The sequence below is a fragment of the Pygoscelis adeliae genome, unplaced genomic scaffold (genome assembly GCF_000699105.1).
Source record: "Pygoscelis adeliae isolate BGI_AS28 unplaced genomic scaffold, ASM69910v1 Scaffold103, whole genome shotgun sequence".
Taxonomy (NCBI): Eukaryota; Metazoa; Chordata; class Aves; order Sphenisciformes; family Spheniscidae; genus Pygoscelis; species Pygoscelis adeliae.
Genome location: NW_008824723.1, coordinates 4,794,995 through 4,814,564, shown reverse-complemented (window position 1 = coordinate 4,814,564; position 19,570 = coordinate 4,794,995). Strand labels below are relative to the sequence as shown.

Genomic DNA, 19,570 nt, shown 5'->3' with positions numbered 1-19,570 from the left:
TATGGGCAAATCAGCATCTCAGAGGACTCATCTTTATTGTTATGCCCAGCCAAGCCCACTCTGATTTGTCAGGCTGAAAATGTTCGTTAAGGCAGTAAAAATGTACTTTGGGCAATCCCTGGAGACTCCAACTGGAAGCACCAAAACTCACATGAAAATGAATTTTCATATCATTAAGGCATAATTTCTGCCATGTTTCACTCTTCTGCAAAATTCCTTGATAGGGCTGGTCACAGAAATGTTATGACTGGACCCTGTCCTTTTCCTGGCAACATGTCAGTACTGAATTGATACAGAATCACAGACTCACAGAATGGTTGAGGTTGGAAGGGACCTCAGGAGGTCATCTGGTCCACCCCTTCTGCCCAAGCAGGGCCACCTACAGCCAGCTGTCCAGGACCATGTCCAGGTGGCTTTGGAATATCCCCAAATGAGGAGAGCAGGAGAGAGACTCCACAACCTCTCTGGGCAACCTGTGCCCATGCTCGGTCACCCTCACAGTAAAAAAAAGTGTTTCCTGATGTTCAGAGGGAGCCTCCTGTGTTTCATTTTGTGCCCACTGGCACTTGTCATGTCACTGGACAGCACTGAAAAGAGCCTGGCTCTGCCCTCTTTGCACCCTCCCTTCAGGTATTTATAGACATTGATGAGATCCCCCTGAGCCTTCTCTAGGTTGAAGAGTCCCAGCTCTCTCAGCCCCTCCTCATATGAGAGATGCTCTAGTCCCTTAATCATCTTTGTGGCCCTTCTTTGGACTGTCTCAAGTTTGTCCGTGTCTGTCTCATACTGAGGAGTCCAAAACTGGACACAGTACTCCAAGGTGTGGCCTCACCAGTGCTGAGTAGAGGGGCAATACTTTGCCTAGTGCGGCTGAGGAAACCCTTAGCCTTCTTTGCTGCAAGGGCACACTGCTTACTCAAGTTCGACTTGGTGTCCACCAGAATCCCAGGTCTTTTTCTCCCAAGCTGCTTTCCAGCTGAGTAGCCCCCAACATGTGTTGGTGCATGGGGTTGTACCTCCCTAGGTGCAGGACTTTGCACTTCTTGTTGAACTTCATGAAGTTCCTGTTGGCCCCCTTCGCCAGCTTGTCAAGGTCCCTCTGGATGGCAGCATGACCCTCTGGTGTATCAGCCACTCCTCCCAATTCGGTGTCATCTGCAAACTTGCTGAGGGTACACTCTGCCCCAGCATCCAGATCATTAATGAAGATGTTAAGCAAGAGTGGACCCAGTATTGACCACTGGCATACGCTGCTAGTCACTGGCCTCCAACTAGACTGCACTGCTGGCCACCACCGTTCAGCCAGTTTTCAACCCACCTCACTGGACTCATCCAGCCCATATATCAACAGCTTCTCTATGAGGATCTTATGGGAGACAGTGTCAAGGGCCTTTCTGAAGACAATGTAGCTCACAGGGCCTTGGAGGAGCCAAGCCTTTTGTTCACATAAGTATTTTTACAATTCCCAATTTGTCAGACTTCTCACTTCTCCATGCTAAAACTCAGTGGACAGTTTGCCTTTGTTGATGGGCTCTTTGAAGGGTAGCTGTGTCTGACCCTGGCAGAAAGCACAACTTCCCGATGAGGAGAAGCCTTCCCAAAGCTCATTGACTCAGCCTTCCCCCGATTTCACTCAGCTTTGGATCAGAGCCACCGTGGATGGACGAGAGCAGACTTCTCAACCCTGAGGAATGCCAGTGTTTAAAGCTGTATAAATTTTCACTCATCTTTCATCATGGAACACTACCTCTTGCTAAGCTATTAAAGCCATATTCATGTGCCCCAGAGATTTTGTGACTGATTAATAACAATGAAATGATTGTTATTTAATTAGAGCCAAGAATATTAGGGAAAGTTACTATACGGTGAGTGCACCTGCAGAACAGACTTCTCAGTATAGATCCTTTACATGGCTGGAGCTATATTACTAAGATGATACACCGTGGGCATAATGACTCTAAGGAATCTCATGGAAGAATTAATTAATAAATGTTGAAGTGGGTTTGATAAAGGAAGTGATCACATGGGTGAGGTGTATATCCAAGTGGGTATAAATAACTTAGTACTGGCTTTGTTGAAATCCATTTGTCCTCCATCCAACTGCTTTCGAATAATATCCCTCAAGGTAAGCCTTTCTAGATGCACTCTATAATACAGGAATCAGGAATAAAACAATGTAGAATAAGCTATTTGGGACTGTGGAGTTGTAGACTAAAGTGTAAGTAAGAGATTTGGGATAGTGGACTATAAATATTTAGAGCTGCTAGATTTATAACCTCACTACAAGATTTTTTAATAGAAATAAATGCAATATTTGACCTTAGGGGAGCAGCTAATCAACAGTAGATACATATTTGAAAACTGATAAATAAATGCTCATTTATTTGGCTGTAAAAAAATCCATGCCTGACTTCGAAAATCATTCTAAATTTAGGGTAAACTGTCACTGTGGTTCAAAACCAATCTATTATCTGTCATTTAATGAGTACTAGTGCAAGGCTTTTAGCTTCGGAAGAATTCTTTACACACATTTCTGTAAGGACAAGCACACCCTGAACTTGAAGATCTCCAAACAACACAGTGTTTATTATTAGGAAAATATATGATGCATGAGATCAGTCTCAACACAGATTACAGTAAATGGTTGACTATAAAGTGGGAGAGATTTTTGTGATGTGAAGCAAGCTAATATAATGGATTGCAGATTAACTAGGTACAATAGAAGTAATCCCAGAATGCCTCTTCATTTACACAATTAGTGTTTCACAATATCTGCATTTAAACAGAATGTGAAGAATTGTTTAAACATCCTGTTAGATCAAGTAAGATGTGAAAACTGTCTGCAAAACAAAAGAAACTTCAAGTACACCATTTTATTGCTAAACGGACTTCCCCTGTCTGTGACACTTCGGCAGAGCCTGTTGGCTCACCTAAAGCAACACCAAAACAGACATTGTTAGTCAGGTTTATAGAGGACATTGGTAAAATTTGAAGGATACATAAGGCTCATCATTGTTGTAATATGTGCATTTGCTCTGATAAGGGTAAAAACTGAATGGCATCAAGCAGAAACATGGCCAGGCTACAAAAGAATGATTTTCTAAGCTGATGTCTTCTCACTCCCAGCTTCAAGAGATAACATTCTGCCTAATATTTTACTTAACTCACCAGGCACACCAGTCTGCTGTATGACTTTTTCTTGTCTTTGGACTAAACAAAAAATGATTGTAATTCTTCTGGTATCTATGTCAATGGTGGTGTACAGTGGTAAGTGGCAATGTATTTTTATGATTATTTGACATTTATGCCTAAATACTCTTTTAAGTATGTGCATTTGGAAACAATCCTTTGGCAGCATGCCTTCTGTCCCCTCAAATCTAGTCATTCAACACCCAAATGCACTTAAATAAGTTTATCTATGGAGTACTTATAAAACATATTTTTCTCAGCATTTGTAGTGATGCAAGAAACTTTTAGTGGGCTTAAAAATATAACAAAAAAGTTGCAACTTCCCTTCTGCTAGCATTTGGTCATTATTTAAGTCCTTTAGACTCCAAAAAAGTTACAAGTTACATATAAAGAGATTCTACTCATTAAATACATGTGTATTGTCTAAATACTCCAAACCATTCAGTGCATCCTGAAATGTAACTCATGTTCAGCTAAAGCTCCTCCTTCAAATTTTACTATGAATACTTTTTTTTCTTCATATAACTATTTAGATTTTATTGTCATGGGTGAATGACCTTCCTTGTGACAGGGATGGGCAAACATTTCAAATTTCTGTAGTCCCTGCACTGTGTAGGAATGTCATTAAGAGTAGCAGCGTGCAGGTGAAAAGAAGGACTCTTAGAAGGTCTAACACCATTTCTAGTCACTCCATGGGGTTATTTCTAAAGGGAAAAGAAAGCTCAGCACCTTGGCATAGTGTTGTGGTTTAACCCCAGTCAGCAACTAAGCACCACGCAGCCACTCACTCATCCCCCGCCCCTCCCTGGTGGGATGGGGGAGAGAACCGGAAGAGAAAGTAAGAAAACTCGCGTGGGTTGAGATAAGAACAGTTTAATAATTGAAATAATGCCCCCTGGCCAACTCCCCCCCAGTTTATATACTGAGCATGACATCAGGTATGGAATATCCCTTTGGCCAGTTTGGGTCAGCTGTCCTGGCTCTGCTCCCTCCCAGCTTCTGGTGCACCTCCTCACTGGCAGGGCATGGGAAGCTGAAAAGTCCTTGACTGAGTATAAACTCTGCTTAGCAACAAGTAAAACATCGGTGTGTTATCACTTTATTCTCATGCTAAATCCAAAACACAGCACTGTACCCGCTGCTAGGAAGAAAATTAACTCTATCCCAGCCAAAACCAGGACACGTAGACAAAACTCTGCACTGACCTACTATAACTTCACCAGTTGCCTCTCTTCTAAGGGGTTTGTGCATTAGAAGTCAGCAAAGAAACAGGTCTAACACAAAACACATGGGCTAAAATATATTGATGAAGCTGATCCTTAAGACTCCTACTATACAAATAGAAATCAGTAAGAATATTAGCATTTCCCACTGCAGTGATAGAGAATGCCAAAATACCTACACCGTTTATTCATAAAAAATAAGGGGGTATTTAGACCTCAGGTGTAAAGGGGACTATATATATTGATAATATCTGGTGCACTTAGAAATATCTGGACACAGAAATTTTTCTGACATAATGTTTGAAAGAGATTTCCCCCCAAACCTCAAAAGGCTGTGCCACAGTTTTTAGATTTTTTTCACCCAGCTAAGCACAATCTGAGCACAAAGATTTAAGATGTTACCATTTTTAGTTTTGGAGAGGATATATTGATTTATATTTATGTGAGATCTGTTGGGCTGATCTCTGCTTTGAGACTGAAGCAAATATCTGTGCATGAACTAGCATCTTTGTGAGGAGCTAATGTGATTTACCTTGAATAAATCAAATAGGTTGGGTTTGCTGCACCCCGACTTTTCCCAGCACAGTCAAGGTTTCTGTTCCCCGAGGATTATAATGACTGTGTCCATGCCTTATATTATGACATTTTAATTAACCACAATTGCAACAAACAACCGGAGGCGCACTGATTTTTTTGGATGACCTTTTTTCAGATAACACTTCAGAAAAGCATTTTCAGAGTAGCAACATCACAGACACAGCCCAGAAACATTTTTATATGTATCTGAATGCTGAAAGAAACTCGGTGGATAAGGTATACAACTGGAAAACCCGAGAGGTGATGTATCATACAAGTCTCCTCAGGACATGTGCCAAGTCATTTAGCAGGTTTTAGAGAAAGGCGAGAGAATTTGATCTCCCCGCATTCTTCTGAGGTTTAAAGGATTGATTTTTGTAGTGCAATATTTCAGTGACTATACAGGGAACAACGTAGGACTGATAGCCCCAAAAGACGTGATAGCAAAAGAAGAAAAGAGCATAATTAATCCAGAAAGTATTTTCTCTTTGTCCCTCCCCCCACAATTTAAACAAAATTAAGCAATCTTGTTAGCAAACATTGGTTCATAGATCTGGACTTAGTGACAATTAGAAATATTGTTCTTTGATTAGAAGAGCCAAAGGTTTACCAAGTTGCTGACCCTGTGGTAGAGATTTTTCTCCAGGGAAGCTTCAAACATATATGTGTTATTTGGGTGTGTGCAAATTAAGTTTGCTGAGAAGAACTAAGTGCAAGTGAAGGACGCTGGAGCAATCACAACTTCCAGCAGTTCTGTAACATGGCTTTATCAATTGTCTCCTCTGTCTCATTTCAACTCAATGGGATTTTTATGTTTTCCAAAATTTTGCTGAAAGGACTAAATGATCAATGGCTATTCATCAACAGACACTGAGTTCGAGCCATGGTGTTACGCAGTGTGTCAAACCTGGGTCTAGATGCACTTGGTGGAACATGGCTTGGGGGAAGGATGGTTGTCATTGCAGAGGAAATACAGGCTTTAAGCCAAAATATAAGGGGCAGTTTTTCTTTAGCAAGCATGTGTACAAATATATAACATTCAATGATATTTATTTTGCAAGGCACACCATTATTTCACTTGAATCTGAATTCCTCATGGCTGTCAAGCTTTCAACAGACTTGTTCCAGTCCTGGGAAAAGACCAGCCTTTATCGGGAGATCTTTTCTGGTTAGTGGAAAGCAGTCCGTTCCCCTCGGACCTGCTGCAATGAAGGACACTTCTGATGGATTGCTGTTCATCTAAAAGCTTTTTGTTGTGACCAAGACTTTCAGGAAAAGAATAACATAAGAGGAAGCACCTCTTCCTACCTCCTTCAATCCCGTATCCATATTCTGCCACGAAACTTGAGAAATGAATTGCTGGAGGCATATGACTGTTACCATGAACATCCTGTTCACTCCACAAAAGTTGTAGAAATCCTGAGAACACCCTTATATACGATCTAAAAAAAAAGTCCTTTTTTTTTCTAATCCTTTGCTAAACATAGAGTTAAGCCTTATCTCTAAAACACCCACTACTACATTTTACTCTCTTACACCTATATTTATTGCAGGAAAAAGTAACAGATTAGCAAGATGACTGTCAGCTCTTTCCCAGAATCTTTCGTAGAGAAAATGGACAGCTTTCCTAATGCCAGTTATTCTGAGACATAAGCTATGCCATGAAATTAACATTACTTTTTTTCCTCAGTTTTTAGATCCTTGAGCCAATAAATACCCTTGACTTATTATCTTTAAAAAAAAGAAGTTAAATTTAAATAAATCCAGAGTAACATATTGTCTCCGAAATTTGTGCAGAAGATAAGAACAAGTTTAAAAAAATGGGAAGGGAGAGAACAAGTATTGGATTTCACCCTAATTCAGGACATGGCAAACAGAAAAAAATAAAAGTGTGGAAAATATACCACAGCATCTTCAAAAGGAAAAAGAGATCATTAACTTAAGAAAGAAATAGTGATAGAAGGGAGGTAATAAGACAATAGGCAATAAGGAGTCAGAAAAACCAAACTTCTTGACTTCAAACAAGTGAAGAGCACAGGGTAACACAGTAGAAACATTTGGGACAGTGAGAGTAGTTGGGCAACTAAAACAACTTTATACAATTCTGCTGATTTATCCCAGTAAGTGCTACTGTTCAGAAGAGCACAGGAACACAAGGGTTAGCACATTCTCACTAGCAATACCTCAGTTTAACAGAGGACTGATTTTTAAGCTGAAGTCCATGTGATTTACCAGTATATTTCTGGGCTTTCCTGGGTGTGGATGGAGCTAAGCAAGTGTTTCATGGCTTTGGTAAATCAGCTTGCTTGTGCAGGAAGGAATTCAAAATGCCTGCAGTGTATGTGTCATAATGAAGTATATGTTGTTGGTTTGTTGTTTTTTTTTATTTTTAATTCTTTTTCTTCTCAAATTTGTTTGCTGAGGTAGGTGGCCAAGAATTGGAGATTTTCCTGCCAGAGCTTCTTGACACACCTGAAAGAATCTTGAGTAAGAATGGCTTAAGCTTTACTCTCTACAATATTGCATGGCAATGGGGGATCATTCGTACTCCAGAAGCATTGCAGGGAAGTGTGCTGTTAGCAAATAGCTAGTAACTCTTATCTCAAAATGGTTTAACAACTGAAGCAAAACCAGGGGCACTCTGGGCACAGTTCTTGTCATTTACTTTTTTAAAAAGAAATGTGGTTTGTTTATTTTTTCATTTAGGCAATGCCACATTCTTCAATGGAGTCTTTCAAAATGTGGAAAGTGTTGCGTTATTTTTTGGTAAGTATGTGTTCCAGTTGTACTTGAGCACTGAATAGAAATCCCATGGAGTTTGCTTTTATCTATACTGAAGAGGAACAGGGATTTTTGAGGCTGTAGATTTCCCCAAAGACTATTACAATACTAAATACTGCTGAGTGTCAAGCGTTGCTCAATGTCCCTGTGTTACTGCCTTGTTTAGGCTCTGCGTTCAAGCAAACATCACCTATGTGTGACCCACACCTGGCTCACCTCCATTTACCATGCATTTTACGGCTGTTTTCTTTCCAGACTGCCTGGGTTCTCACTTCACCTGGTTACAGTCCATCTTCACTAACTTCCCTGCCCTGCTCAACTTTGTGAACAAAATGAAGTGTGTTACTGGGTTTTGTCCCAGGGATTTTGAAGACTATGGTTGCTCTTGCCGGTTTGAGATGGAAGGGCTCCCCGTGGATGAAGCTGATGAGTAAGTCTTATTCATGAGATGTCCTGTTCTGCCCTGGCTGGCTGTCAGTGCCCTCATGCTCTGATGACCCAAAGCATAATGCTTGCCTAAACGATTTAAGGGCAGTTGTAAAAAAATAGAAGATTTATTCAGAGGGTAAGTAAGTCCCACCCCATGTGGCTCTGTTTAATCTAGTCATGACTCACTTGCAACCTGAATCTGATATGACCTACAAAAGATAACTTCAACTCTGGTTTACCAGCCCTGTCCTGTGTTATTCCTACCTGCTGGTGAGCACTATCTTTTTGCTGGGCCAACACCCTGTACCAGTTGCCTTTACAGCATGGCTTGGAAACAGATGAAGTCGGGGTGGTCATAATCTACAGCATGTGATGATCCACTTGCTTCTTTTTTCTCATAGCTCAGAGTCTCTCTTTATTTCCCCACACTTCGATGTGGCGAAATACTCCCATCCTACAGATAAAAGCAGAGTCCTCCACACCTGCATATAATTCCACCAGTGCACCTCTGGTGGCACAGCTGGTTTAAACTGGTTGCAAAGAGTGGCCACTAATGCAATAGAATAAGTAAACACCGTACCCATCTCCTTGACATATCTTACCCAGAGGTCTCTCAATTCTGAACAGATCTTTGTGAACAAGACCTCATTCATTTCTTTATACTGGGGAATTCTGTCTCACAGTTAAATCGGTGCCAAAAACTGGAGAGCCTGTTAATAAGGTGGGTGGGAGAGCATTAATCTGAGCAGTTTAGTGGGTTTACAATCTTACCAAACTGTTGGTATCGGGAGCTGTGTAATACACCAGCAATATAAGCTCATAGTGGACTATAATGAAAATGTTGGCATCTGAGGGGGATTTAAGCATCAACAGAATCAGGTTACAGCTAAGTACGAGTTCAAGTGGCAGTTAGGAGGTTAAGCAGATCTTGCCCTGAATACCTGTGTACATGCTGAGGTCGTAAGACACTAGAGCATCCAGGCACAGAGAACAATGTAGCTCGCTGACTCTTCCCAGTACCATGCACCAGGAACAAAACCATCCAAACTTCACTCTGTGCTTTGGAGGGATACTGCCCCAGACCTTGACTGGGCTAGTGAGAAAAAATGTAATCTCAGGCCAGGACAATCAAATAGTTGTTCACTTATGCCAGCAGGAGGTATAAAAAGAAATTCAAAGAGAATCAAGATCCATCCATGTCGAAATAGAAAAAAGTTCTTTCCAACAATGGAATGTAATGTATTAATTCCCTGAGTGAAGACAGCAATGGCTCAGAAAGAGCTAATGCCTATAGCTAGATGGAAATTAATCCATCCACTTTCCAGCATGGGATGGCTGGGAAAATGAAGATCTAACCTTGCTACAGGAAAAAAGCCGTGGGACTTCTTAAGAAAGGTTTTCTGAACACTCATGATGACATGCTGAAATGGGAGCTCGAGTCAATTCAATGGATTGATACCCGAAGAGCTGAGCACCTGGGCTTTCGCTTCACTCAGCTTCATTTTAATGCAGAGCAGCATAAATACAGGAACAGCAGAATGATCTATCAGCAGTTTTGTTCTGATAAACATCCACAGAATCACTTTGTGTTTACAAATTGGTTAGCAGTCCTGCGGTGAGGTTTCCTTAGCAGCATGGCAACCCCACTGCAGTTTGCAGTAAATGGAGACTGATTATTGTTTTGCCACTGACACAGATACGCCCTTGGTTCAAGAGAGCCTCCAAACAGGTGGCTGCTACGTGTCTTTCTCAGACACAATTCCCACAGTGTTGCATTTTTTTCTTAGAAACTAGTTTTGCAAACCTCATATTTTGTCACTGCCATTTCTGTTCCATAAAAAAGGACTGAACATCTCACTGTCAGTTTTTAAGGCATTGGAAAATGTTTGTGCCCATAAGCCCAATCTTTTCCCATTTCCCAGAGTAGCTAACTGTCATATCTAAATTAGGAGCCTAGCCTACCTCCATAGTCCATGGGGAAAGAGAAGCATGCCCAAAGGACAATCCATATCTTACAATCCCCTGCTCACAAAGGGAAGGCAAGTAAATTTTCTGATTAACTGTTGCATTGAGTGTTGATGTAATTGTGATGCTCTAAATAAACAAGAACTGCAGGGAGTTTGTATCAGACTAATTATGCAGTTAGAGGAGCTTTCAGGTGCTGACACCTCACTAGACCTCAGGCAGAGACAGGAGTGGGTCTTGAGACATTTCATCAGCTATATGTTTGAAACTCTGTTCCTGATGGAGCTTACAAACTTCAGCCTCTCCTCTGAAACAAGGCACAGCAGTGTTTGTGGTGCAGAGGAACCATCAGGGCCTCTCTGCTGAATGCTATTTGCTCTCACTTTTGTTCAATATGTTCCTGCAGTCTCCTAGACCAGGTTACAGCAGGGAGCAAAACCACTAACAGGCAGCAGAGACACTGGAGTGCAAGAAATTGGGCTTTGAAACCATCAGCTGGGATAATGCTATTCATGAGCTCTGATCCTCTGCTGGCAACCAGAGCAAACCTCATCACTGATGTCTTTCTTTCACCAAATCAAAAGTCTGATCGCAGTTAGAACTTGGACTGCTTCCTTGGTTGTGAGGACATATTAAATATTGTAATAATTATTTATTAATATAGTAAGTGATTAAATATTAAATGCTTCCTGAATATAGGAAGTGAGAAAGTGAATGCATAGCCTAGAAGGGAGCCTGCAAGGGGCAAGTGTTTGCCACCTGCTCTGATCAGTGCAGGAGTGCTTCTGTCCACTGGTTCAGTGCCTATGCAGGGCTGCGGGTGATGTGTAATAACACATTCACTGTGTCTTCAACGAAAATCTCACATGAGCTTAATTAAAGTTAACTCCTTACATCATTGTTGCAATTTAATCCTTCTTGGCACCAGATGCTGGTTTTGAGCGTTAATGTAGTCTTTGCATTTGGCATGGTCAAAACCAATGGCAATTCAATAACAGACCCATGTTCTGAGTCCATTTCTCTGAAATGAGGATATTTCAGTCTAAATCTAACAGCAAGCCCCTGCTTAATTTATGTAACAATCTTATATGGGGTAAATGATGACTGAGTGTTTTACTGGTGTTTCATTTATAGCTGAAGTCAGCGCACACAGATGTTGCAATAATATAGAAGTAGATGGCTTGCCTGCTCAAAAACAGCTGAAGAAAAGAGATGATTGATGAAGAGCTTGTTTTGACTTTTCATTGCTATTCACAGCTAAAGTGGTCATGCAGGCATTTGGGGTTTGCATGACAGCAGGGGTGTAGGAAAATGCAAGGTTTCTAACTGCCTTTGTTGTGTGGTGGTAGGAGAAAGCTGCTTTACTGCAGTGTGAGAAAAACATTTCATGGCCCCTTCCCATGGCTAAATGGTGCATTTTAATTCTGATTGTTGCATAGAAGAGAAAGTACAGGAAACAGAGGATAACAAGGCACATATTTATATAGTCTCAATGAGACACAGGGATTCACAAGGCGTTGCAGAGGCATTAACACTCCATGAGCGCCAGGTTCAGTGTAGTTCTCCAAATCTGCAGTGAGAAAGGTTGTGGCAGGGCTGGAGCCAAGACTTCTAGTGCTGAGCTGTAAGAACTCAGATACTGCAGAAGGAGAGGAATGTTAAGTGTAGTCTCCCACAGCACGCAGACCTGCTCCTACCACTGAGTTTTGCATCCAGCTGTACTTATCCCACTAGGCTGGCTCAGGGAGAAGCAGTACTCAGCCTTTCCTGTGTCTAGGGACCACACTGAGGACCTTTTTTTCTCTTTTGGCATCTTCTGCCTTCTTGTGTAAGAGTGACATGAAAGCATTGTAGTCTGATCTTGAACAGAAAATAAATTGTGTAAACTTTGTGTTATTTCATTTTTTAAGCTGCTGTTTCCAGCACCGCAAATGCTACGAAGAAGCAATGGAGATGGAGTGCACATGGGATCCATCAAAGATTTCTACGGACGTCAGCTGCTCTACCGAAAACCTGACCTGTGGTAAGATTAACCTCTCGCAAGAGCGTAATACTGGAGCCTCACCATGACTGAGAAGTTTGTTCTGGTCTATCTACCAAAAGTCAATTAAAATTAAATTAAATTAAGCAGAAACCACTTCCACATGTAGATTTTTAAGGGCTCAAGTGTTCTGCTCAGGGGTGAGTGGAAATAGGAATACACAGAGGCATCAAAGCCCAACTAGGCAGGAAAATTGAAGTCCAATAACTAGAAACTTGCCAGGGCTCCTCTAATAGGCAGCCTCTTGCTGAAGTTTTCCTGACTTTGCAGGACCACTAAGCATTACTTGAGATATCTCCACACATCAGAAATGCAGCGGATGCTGGGGAAAGACCTGAAAAACAGTTCCCTTCTGAAGCTTCAAGGCCTGATTTTTATATACTTTGAGGGATTAAATTCTTTGCTCACAGGGTCATATGCACTTCTCAGATGCAACAGTATCACCAACGAGGGCAGAGACCATACCATTATAATAGGAGCTACTCCATGTAATACTAATACAGAACTGGCAAGTGTGGAGTGGGGCTTTTTAATGCCTAATCAATTTTCATGTAATTTTTCAGCAAGTATTGACTCTCAGAAAAGACTATACGCTAGAATATGATTTGAGGATACCAGCAAAGAGGAGCAGAATCCCCAAACCAATACCCTTACAGCTTGTTTAAGCAACAATCTGATCCAATTTCCTTTTCTTGTTTCAAATTAAAACAATTTTTGCTATTTAGGCCAATCTATAAAGGTCCAAGTGCTTTTAAACATGAACAGTGCTTTTTTAACTCTTTCCATACTTAATAATCAGAAAACATTTTGTTCAAAAGTTCAAAAAAAAAGGAAGAAAAAAAATAATATTCCCCATCAAAAATGTGAAACAGCTCCGAAAGGTCAATTTTTTTTTTTAAACCGTGAAAGGTAGAAGGTTTTGAAGTGGGAAAAGAGTATTTCCTGGGAAACTGTTTCATACCCTTTATAAGGAGCAAAATGCATCTTACCTGAAAGGCTTGGCTTGCAGACTATGACTTCTTGAGGTTAGGAGGAAAATTTTAATGAAGTCTGTGAAATGTTTAACTCAGTATCAGCTGGGTTAAGTTTTCCATGGAAAAACTAGAGGCAGCAAAGCAGTCCTCACTACTCTGCAGAACGAACCGGCACAGGCATGGTGTTTTAAAAACAAACTGTGTTGGACTATGAAACTTGTGTTTAACGTGAAGAAGAACAGTATAAATAGGTTTGCACTAACGAATATAGACACAAACCTTAGAGGGAGGAAAAAGGACATGGAAAAGAAATCTCAATAGTACCTTGTTTGGATTTTTATTTTATTTCCAGAGTCTGGGGATTCCTGTGAACAGTTCCTCTGCAACTGCAACAAAGATGCCATCGAATGCTTTGTGAATGCACATATTAACTCATCCTTGAATGGGCTGGATGTCTCCTTCTGTCCATCTCTGGTTACAGGTAATAATAAGGATCTGATCAACTGCCTCCTCCTGCCAGTTTTTCCACTGGCATCAAATTTGACCCACCAAGAATGAAGCAGTAGCTGGGTGCTTTCCTGCACTAAATCTGGCAGTCTGTCCTATTCTCTGTTTCATGTGTCCTTTCCATTTACTGCTACTCAAGTGAATACCAAGAGAGAAGAAGAAGGTGGACTAATTGCCATCCTGGAGCATGTCCAGGAGAGGTTACTGAGCTAGTGAGGGGGCTGGAGCACATGATGAAAGAGGAGGAGGCTCAGGGGAGATCTTTTTGTTGTCCTCAATACCTAGTGGGGTGTGTAGAGGAGATGGAGCCAGACTCTTCCTGGAGGTGCGCAGGGACAGAACAAGAAGCAAGAGACACAACTGTAACAGGGAAATTCCGGTTAGATATGAAGAAATTTTTTTTCAGGAGGTTCCTGCCAACTCTGTGAGGCTTTTGCCAACTTGAATGAATGGGTGATACTTGGGATGATTAGTGACCCACTGAGGTCACTAGCAGAAATGCCAAACTGAGAATATTGCTAGCTCAAATCTCCCCTTAAATCACACAAAAACTAGCTGGAAAGGCAGAAACAGACCCACTCTGCTCTGTTACTTGGTTTCCATCTTGGAAGGAAAAATCCTCTCTAAAGATGAAGGGGATATTTATCTCCATTGTCATACACTGATCTGTGCTCTGTAGCTGAAATTACAGCCTTGTAAGACTGAATAACTGGCCTGTGGGAACAGGGCTGGATTAAAAACTCATATGGATTACAATCAGAGCATGGCAGGGGGAGGACCCTTGCACTCCCAAGCTGAGACAGACGTGAAAAAGTAATGCTAGTTTTTCTAATCCTTTGGCTCACATTCACACACCTCGGTGCTAAGGACAGATATACACATCCATATCATGCTCTGGATGTATGCATCCCCTTGTGAATATGTCAAGGGAGAAGAAAATCATAGAAATACAGAATCATAGAATGGTTTGGGTTGGAAAGGACCTTAAAGATCATCTAGTTCCACCCCCGCTGCCATGGGCAGGGACACCTTCCACTAGACCAGGTTGCTCAAAGCCCCATCCAACCTGGCCTTGAACACTTGCCACAGGAAAGCTTGCATCAAAGCCATTACGTGTAAGCCAGTAATCTTTCACTGGGATCAGATGGCTCTCATATAAGGTATGGCAGTTCCAACACATTACAAATAAAGGGGAAATTGTTAGGTGCTAACAGGAAAATCATGCTGGTTTTACCACTACCTAGTAGTGGTAAAACCAAAGTGGTAAAACCAAACTCTAAAAGATAGAGTTGAATCTATCTTGATAAAGATAGATTCAACTCTAGCTCACTGAATACCTCCACTGATTTTAGGCTCCTGATTATATTTCTTAATGGAAAAAAAAATCCTTTAAATGAAACATTTAGTGTTCACTCATGTTATTATCTTTCTGTGTAGCTGTTCTGTCCAGTTCAGGCTTTGGGGGAAAAAAAAAAAAATCCTATCTGACAAATTTCTAGGAAAAGGATTTTGGTAGATTCTTTATTACGGAGAAAAATGTGAATGAAATGGGGATATATTTGCCTAAAACTTTACTTTAATAGGAATAAATTAAATGAACTCCTGATTTGTTGTACTATTCAGATTAAACAGGGAGAAACCCCCTTCTCACACTTTAGTCTGTGAGAGAGCTTTCTCCTTTTCAGAAACAACCAGCAAGAGAGAGATGACAACACTTCACACGGAGGGTATGTCCTTATCTCTGTAATTCTTTGACTGGAGTATATTAAATCAAGATAAATTTATACTCAGGAAAATAACATGAATATTTTGGAAGCTATGAATTCCTTTCTGAGAAACAAAGACAAGTTTTAGCAAGATGTCAAAATATGAAAGGAAGAGAAAAAAGCCTAATAAAGTAAAGCACCATTTTTGTGACAAGCTTTTACACAGGTGCACGGGAAAATTTCAGCCAAATGAATCCTTTTTCTGAGAAGGAATTCAGAAGAGAACCCCGAATCTCATTTAGAAATAATACAAGAAACACACTAAAAGCAACTGAAAAATATTTTCAGATGGATCCTTTCCTATTTGCATGCACATTTAAGGCCCTGCTTCAACAAGGGTTCTAGCCAAGTGCCTGGATTTAAACATTTAAGTTTTCTGTTTCAATGTTTAATTCTTATCTTCATACCTTTGCTATAGGCCACGTATTTAAGTACCTGCTGAAATGGGAATTTAAAGAATGCCGATTGCTAGCCAATTTCTCTTGTTTAGGTTGAAACTCTTTATGACAGAGACTGAGGGATTTTTTTTTATTATACTGTATGTTGCTAAGTAGAATTTAGTATCAGCAGTGAATAAATACTAAGGCAGGATTTTAATACTGTTACCGTAATTATCAATAATTAGGTTTGTATTTGCTATATTTATATCATATAATAACCCTACAAAAAGCACAACGGTAATAATATTTAGAAATAAGTTCCATTCTGATGTTATGCCAAGATCCTGCCTAATAAGCATCCTAAGCCATGACTCTCTGGAGTAAGAATGCTTTTATTTTTGCAGAGTTCCTTCATCATGGGACTGACAAAACACAGGCTGCAACTACATCCATGGAAGAAGGTTTGCACTTACACTGCAAGAAGCACTGTTTTCAGCTCCCAAAAGCTGAAAGAATAAAATACAAGAATAAGCTGTTTGCTTTCTTTCTGCCCTTCTAAAAGGACCGATACAAAAGTAGATAGAATGTTTTGGTGATCAAATTCAAGACTGAATGAGAAGGTGCAATTTTTCAATTTGTGCATGTGATGTGCTTAACCAGTGTTTACAGTAAGTTTCCCAAGGGCTGAGAATGAGCACTCTACAACAAAACCTGTTTTCATCCAAACAGGCTTTTTTTTCCCTGGGAACACAGGTTACAGCAGGTGAGCTGTTTGGCAGAGACGTGCTGTGTGAGTGCCAACCACTGGACCCACAGCCAATTGCATATTTGTTGTCTTTAAAGAGACATTTAATTACACAAGATCAAGCAGTGGCATGAGGAAAAATTGAGCATGGTTTGTTGCAAATGAGCCAGCAGTTTGGTGGTTTATTTACTTGCAACGTAGAGATCCAGATTGAAGTCCCTCTCACTCTGGTTACTCTTGGGTAAGTTCCTAAACCATGAGACCAAGTGGTTCTTCTGACAATCTTCATTTTTTTCTGCTACAATCAATAGCTATCTTGTTCAGGAATGGATGCTTGCAAAATCTCATTGCTGCGGTATGAGAAAACTATTCCCTTCCTACCTGCATGGTGTGCACTACAACACATGAGGCTATGGAGAGAAGTCATCCAAAGCCCTGGGTGGCTCTGGGAGGGCACACCTAGTAAGTGAGGGCCAAGTCATACAGTAGTGAAATACAGAAGGAGACCAGTCTTTGACCGTCCACTGCCTGATTTGGCTGACACACTCTTGTAACGTGGCGCCATCACAAGCAAAGCCACACTGTCCCCTACCTGCCAAGCGCACAAGCAATGTGCACTGGATGGGTGCAACCAAGCCACTGCCCAACTCAGAGAAACTCAGGGGTTATTTTGTGGAGTGGGGAGAGGTGGAAAGTTGTACTTTTTGAGAACTTAAGAACCTGGTTTCAATCTGTAGTGTGCTCCTCTGTGTTTCTCAAAGCAAGTCCTTGCCCTAAGTGTGAATCTGGAATAATGCAAAACCATATGGATTTTTTTTTCTTTTTCTTCTTCTTTTTTTAAGAAACAATGCTTCAGACTTTAACAGGTTTTTTTTATTTTTAAAAAAGTGCCACATGCATAGGGGCACCTATCTGAAAAGGCTTTATGCCGAGTGTAAGTGCTGGCTGTTCCTTCATACCTCTCCTGTACTATCAAAGTGGGGTTTTTTACCAGATATTTCTTGTTCTCACGTAACAACAGCTCCAATCTTGGTTCATGTTTTTCTAGCTGCTTCTGGGAGGCTTGGTAATAGCAAATTGAGAACTCCTGAAGGAGTGACTGCACCTGTATTCGCACATCTGTAGCAACCTTTTACTTCCCGAAAAAAATGATTACTCGTGCTCTTTAAAGAGGCATCGTTCATCCTAAGGCTCAAAATATTTCCAAGGGATAAACCTGTACATGAAGTGCCTGGGTCTTCCTGCTTTGCTGAAAAAGCTTTTCTCAGCAGCTTGACATCTCATAAGAGTCTGCTGGCAACTTGTTTTCTGAGTTTACATTTTCTGTCTTCAACAGTGATTTCTTTTGAGCCCAGTGAGATGGTCCTGAGGACTTCCAGACCTGGAGGTAAGAGTCTGATTATACTTTTGTTGATGAATCAGTCACTCCTGACTCCAGGTGAAAACAGATTTTGGTTTATGAAGCTCTATGGTGTCACAGGCAAAAATCTGCAGCTCGGGATTTCTGCTGACTTGCACATCCCTGAGCAAGCCACTTCGTTTCTCCTAATTGCCCTCTTTATAAAACAAGGCTAATAGTGATGTTTGGTTAAGCTTTATGAAGTTTTCAGTAAAAGTCGCTCCAGAAATGCATTGCAGAAATAGAGCAGATAGGTCACTACCACGATGCCTCTGCTTTTTGTACGGTTACCACAAGGGACCACAGAGGTACAGCTCCTGCTCCCTCCGTCCCCTCGATAAAAGGTCTGTGACTCTCCACTTTCCTTTTCCTTTGGCTGCCACAACAATACTTCATCTAAAAGCATCACATTTAAAAATCCATGCATGGTGACGACAGGGCTGCCGGAGAATCAAATTTAGATCAGGGTCAGATAGCAGATACACAAACAATAAAACCAGACTGAGAAGTATTCGCTGTCCGTTGCCTCCAGCCACTCATTTGCACTCCTCATGCAAGTATTTGCAAAAACCTCTTTGTATAAGGTTTTCCGATATAATAGTTTGTCCTTTAAATTACATTCATAGCACCTGCTGCCAGAAAGGTTAATTTTGATTTTGCCTCCTCCTTTATTATACAAAATTTCATGGGATTCTTTCCCAGTCTAAAACCTACTTCAGCTTTTGCAGTGGTTATTGCTTTGAGCACAGCCACACCAGTAGCTACAGCTAGAAGTGGCCACCTTGGTAGACTTGGAAGTTTTCAGTGGCCCCTTTTTTGTAGAAAGGATCATTCAGGCAGACTGAAATGCACCAGAAAAATGTCAAGGAACACTGAATATGGAGAGTAGAAGGTAGTAATTTTTTAACTCTGATTACACTGTCTGGACAGTAGCCATGTCTCCTACCCCAATACAGAAATATGGCATTGCTGTACTAAGCACTGACCAAATGCTCTCCTCCGTTAACTTGAATGTATCAGAAAATCTGTGTGTTGTGCTGCAGGTCTGCATGGCACCCAGAAGATCATTTGTAATATCTATTCTTAGCTAAGTGCAGAATTTCCCAAACTTCAGTTTTATTTTCTACATCTAGCAGGAATCGCTTTCATTTCAACACATCACTGTCAAACAAAGTGGCATAACGTGCACCTATTAAAATTAGCGTGTTGCTATTGATCCCTTTCTGCAATCTTTCATGGGCTTCCTTGCGCTCTTAGTGGTACTTTCATTTTTTTAATCTATTCTCTTATCCTATGACAGGTTATTTTCAATACATACTAAAAACAGAACTTCAGAGGGACAAATTTAATTAATTTGAGTTTGATCCAATTAATAAGCTCAGCCAAGGAATTTAAAAGGAAAGGCTTTAAAAATGTGGAAACACATATTCACTAGTATTTTAAAAATATTTTGTTTGTGAAATGCCACCTTCTTCATACTGACATTTAGAAAAAATGAAACCATTTGATAACAGTTTTAATTTACAAATCAGCTTATATAAAAAAGGTTAAGAAAGAAAGAAAAAAAAGTTAAGTAATCCCCAAATTAAACAAAA

At 40.7% G+C, this 19,570-nt stretch overlaps 1 protein-coding gene across 1 annotated transcript in view; it reads left to right on the top strand.

Moving 5' to 3' along the window:
• Positions 1-3,221: 3,221 nt before the first annotated feature.
• OC90 (otoconin 90) overlaps positions 3,222-19,570 on the top strand; it is a 24,732-nt gene continuing 8,383 nt past the window's right edge. The window contains exons 1-9 of the mRNA XM_009323360.1: positions 3,222-3,267; positions 7,416-7,475; positions 7,695-7,754; positions 8,025-8,199; positions 12,074-12,186; positions 13,531-13,659; positions 16,236-16,292; positions 17,913-17,956; positions 18,256-18,319. Of these exons, the coding sequence (XP_009321635.1) occupies positions 3,222-3,267; positions 7,416-7,475; positions 7,695-7,754; positions 8,025-8,199; positions 12,074-12,186; positions 13,531-13,659; positions 16,236-16,292; positions 17,913-17,956; positions 18,256-18,319 (748 nt within the window). The remainder of the gene's footprint in view (positions 3,268-7,415; positions 7,476-7,694; positions 7,755-8,024; positions 8,200-12,073; positions 12,187-13,530; positions 13,660-16,235; positions 16,293-17,912; positions 17,957-18,255; positions 18,320-19,570) is intronic.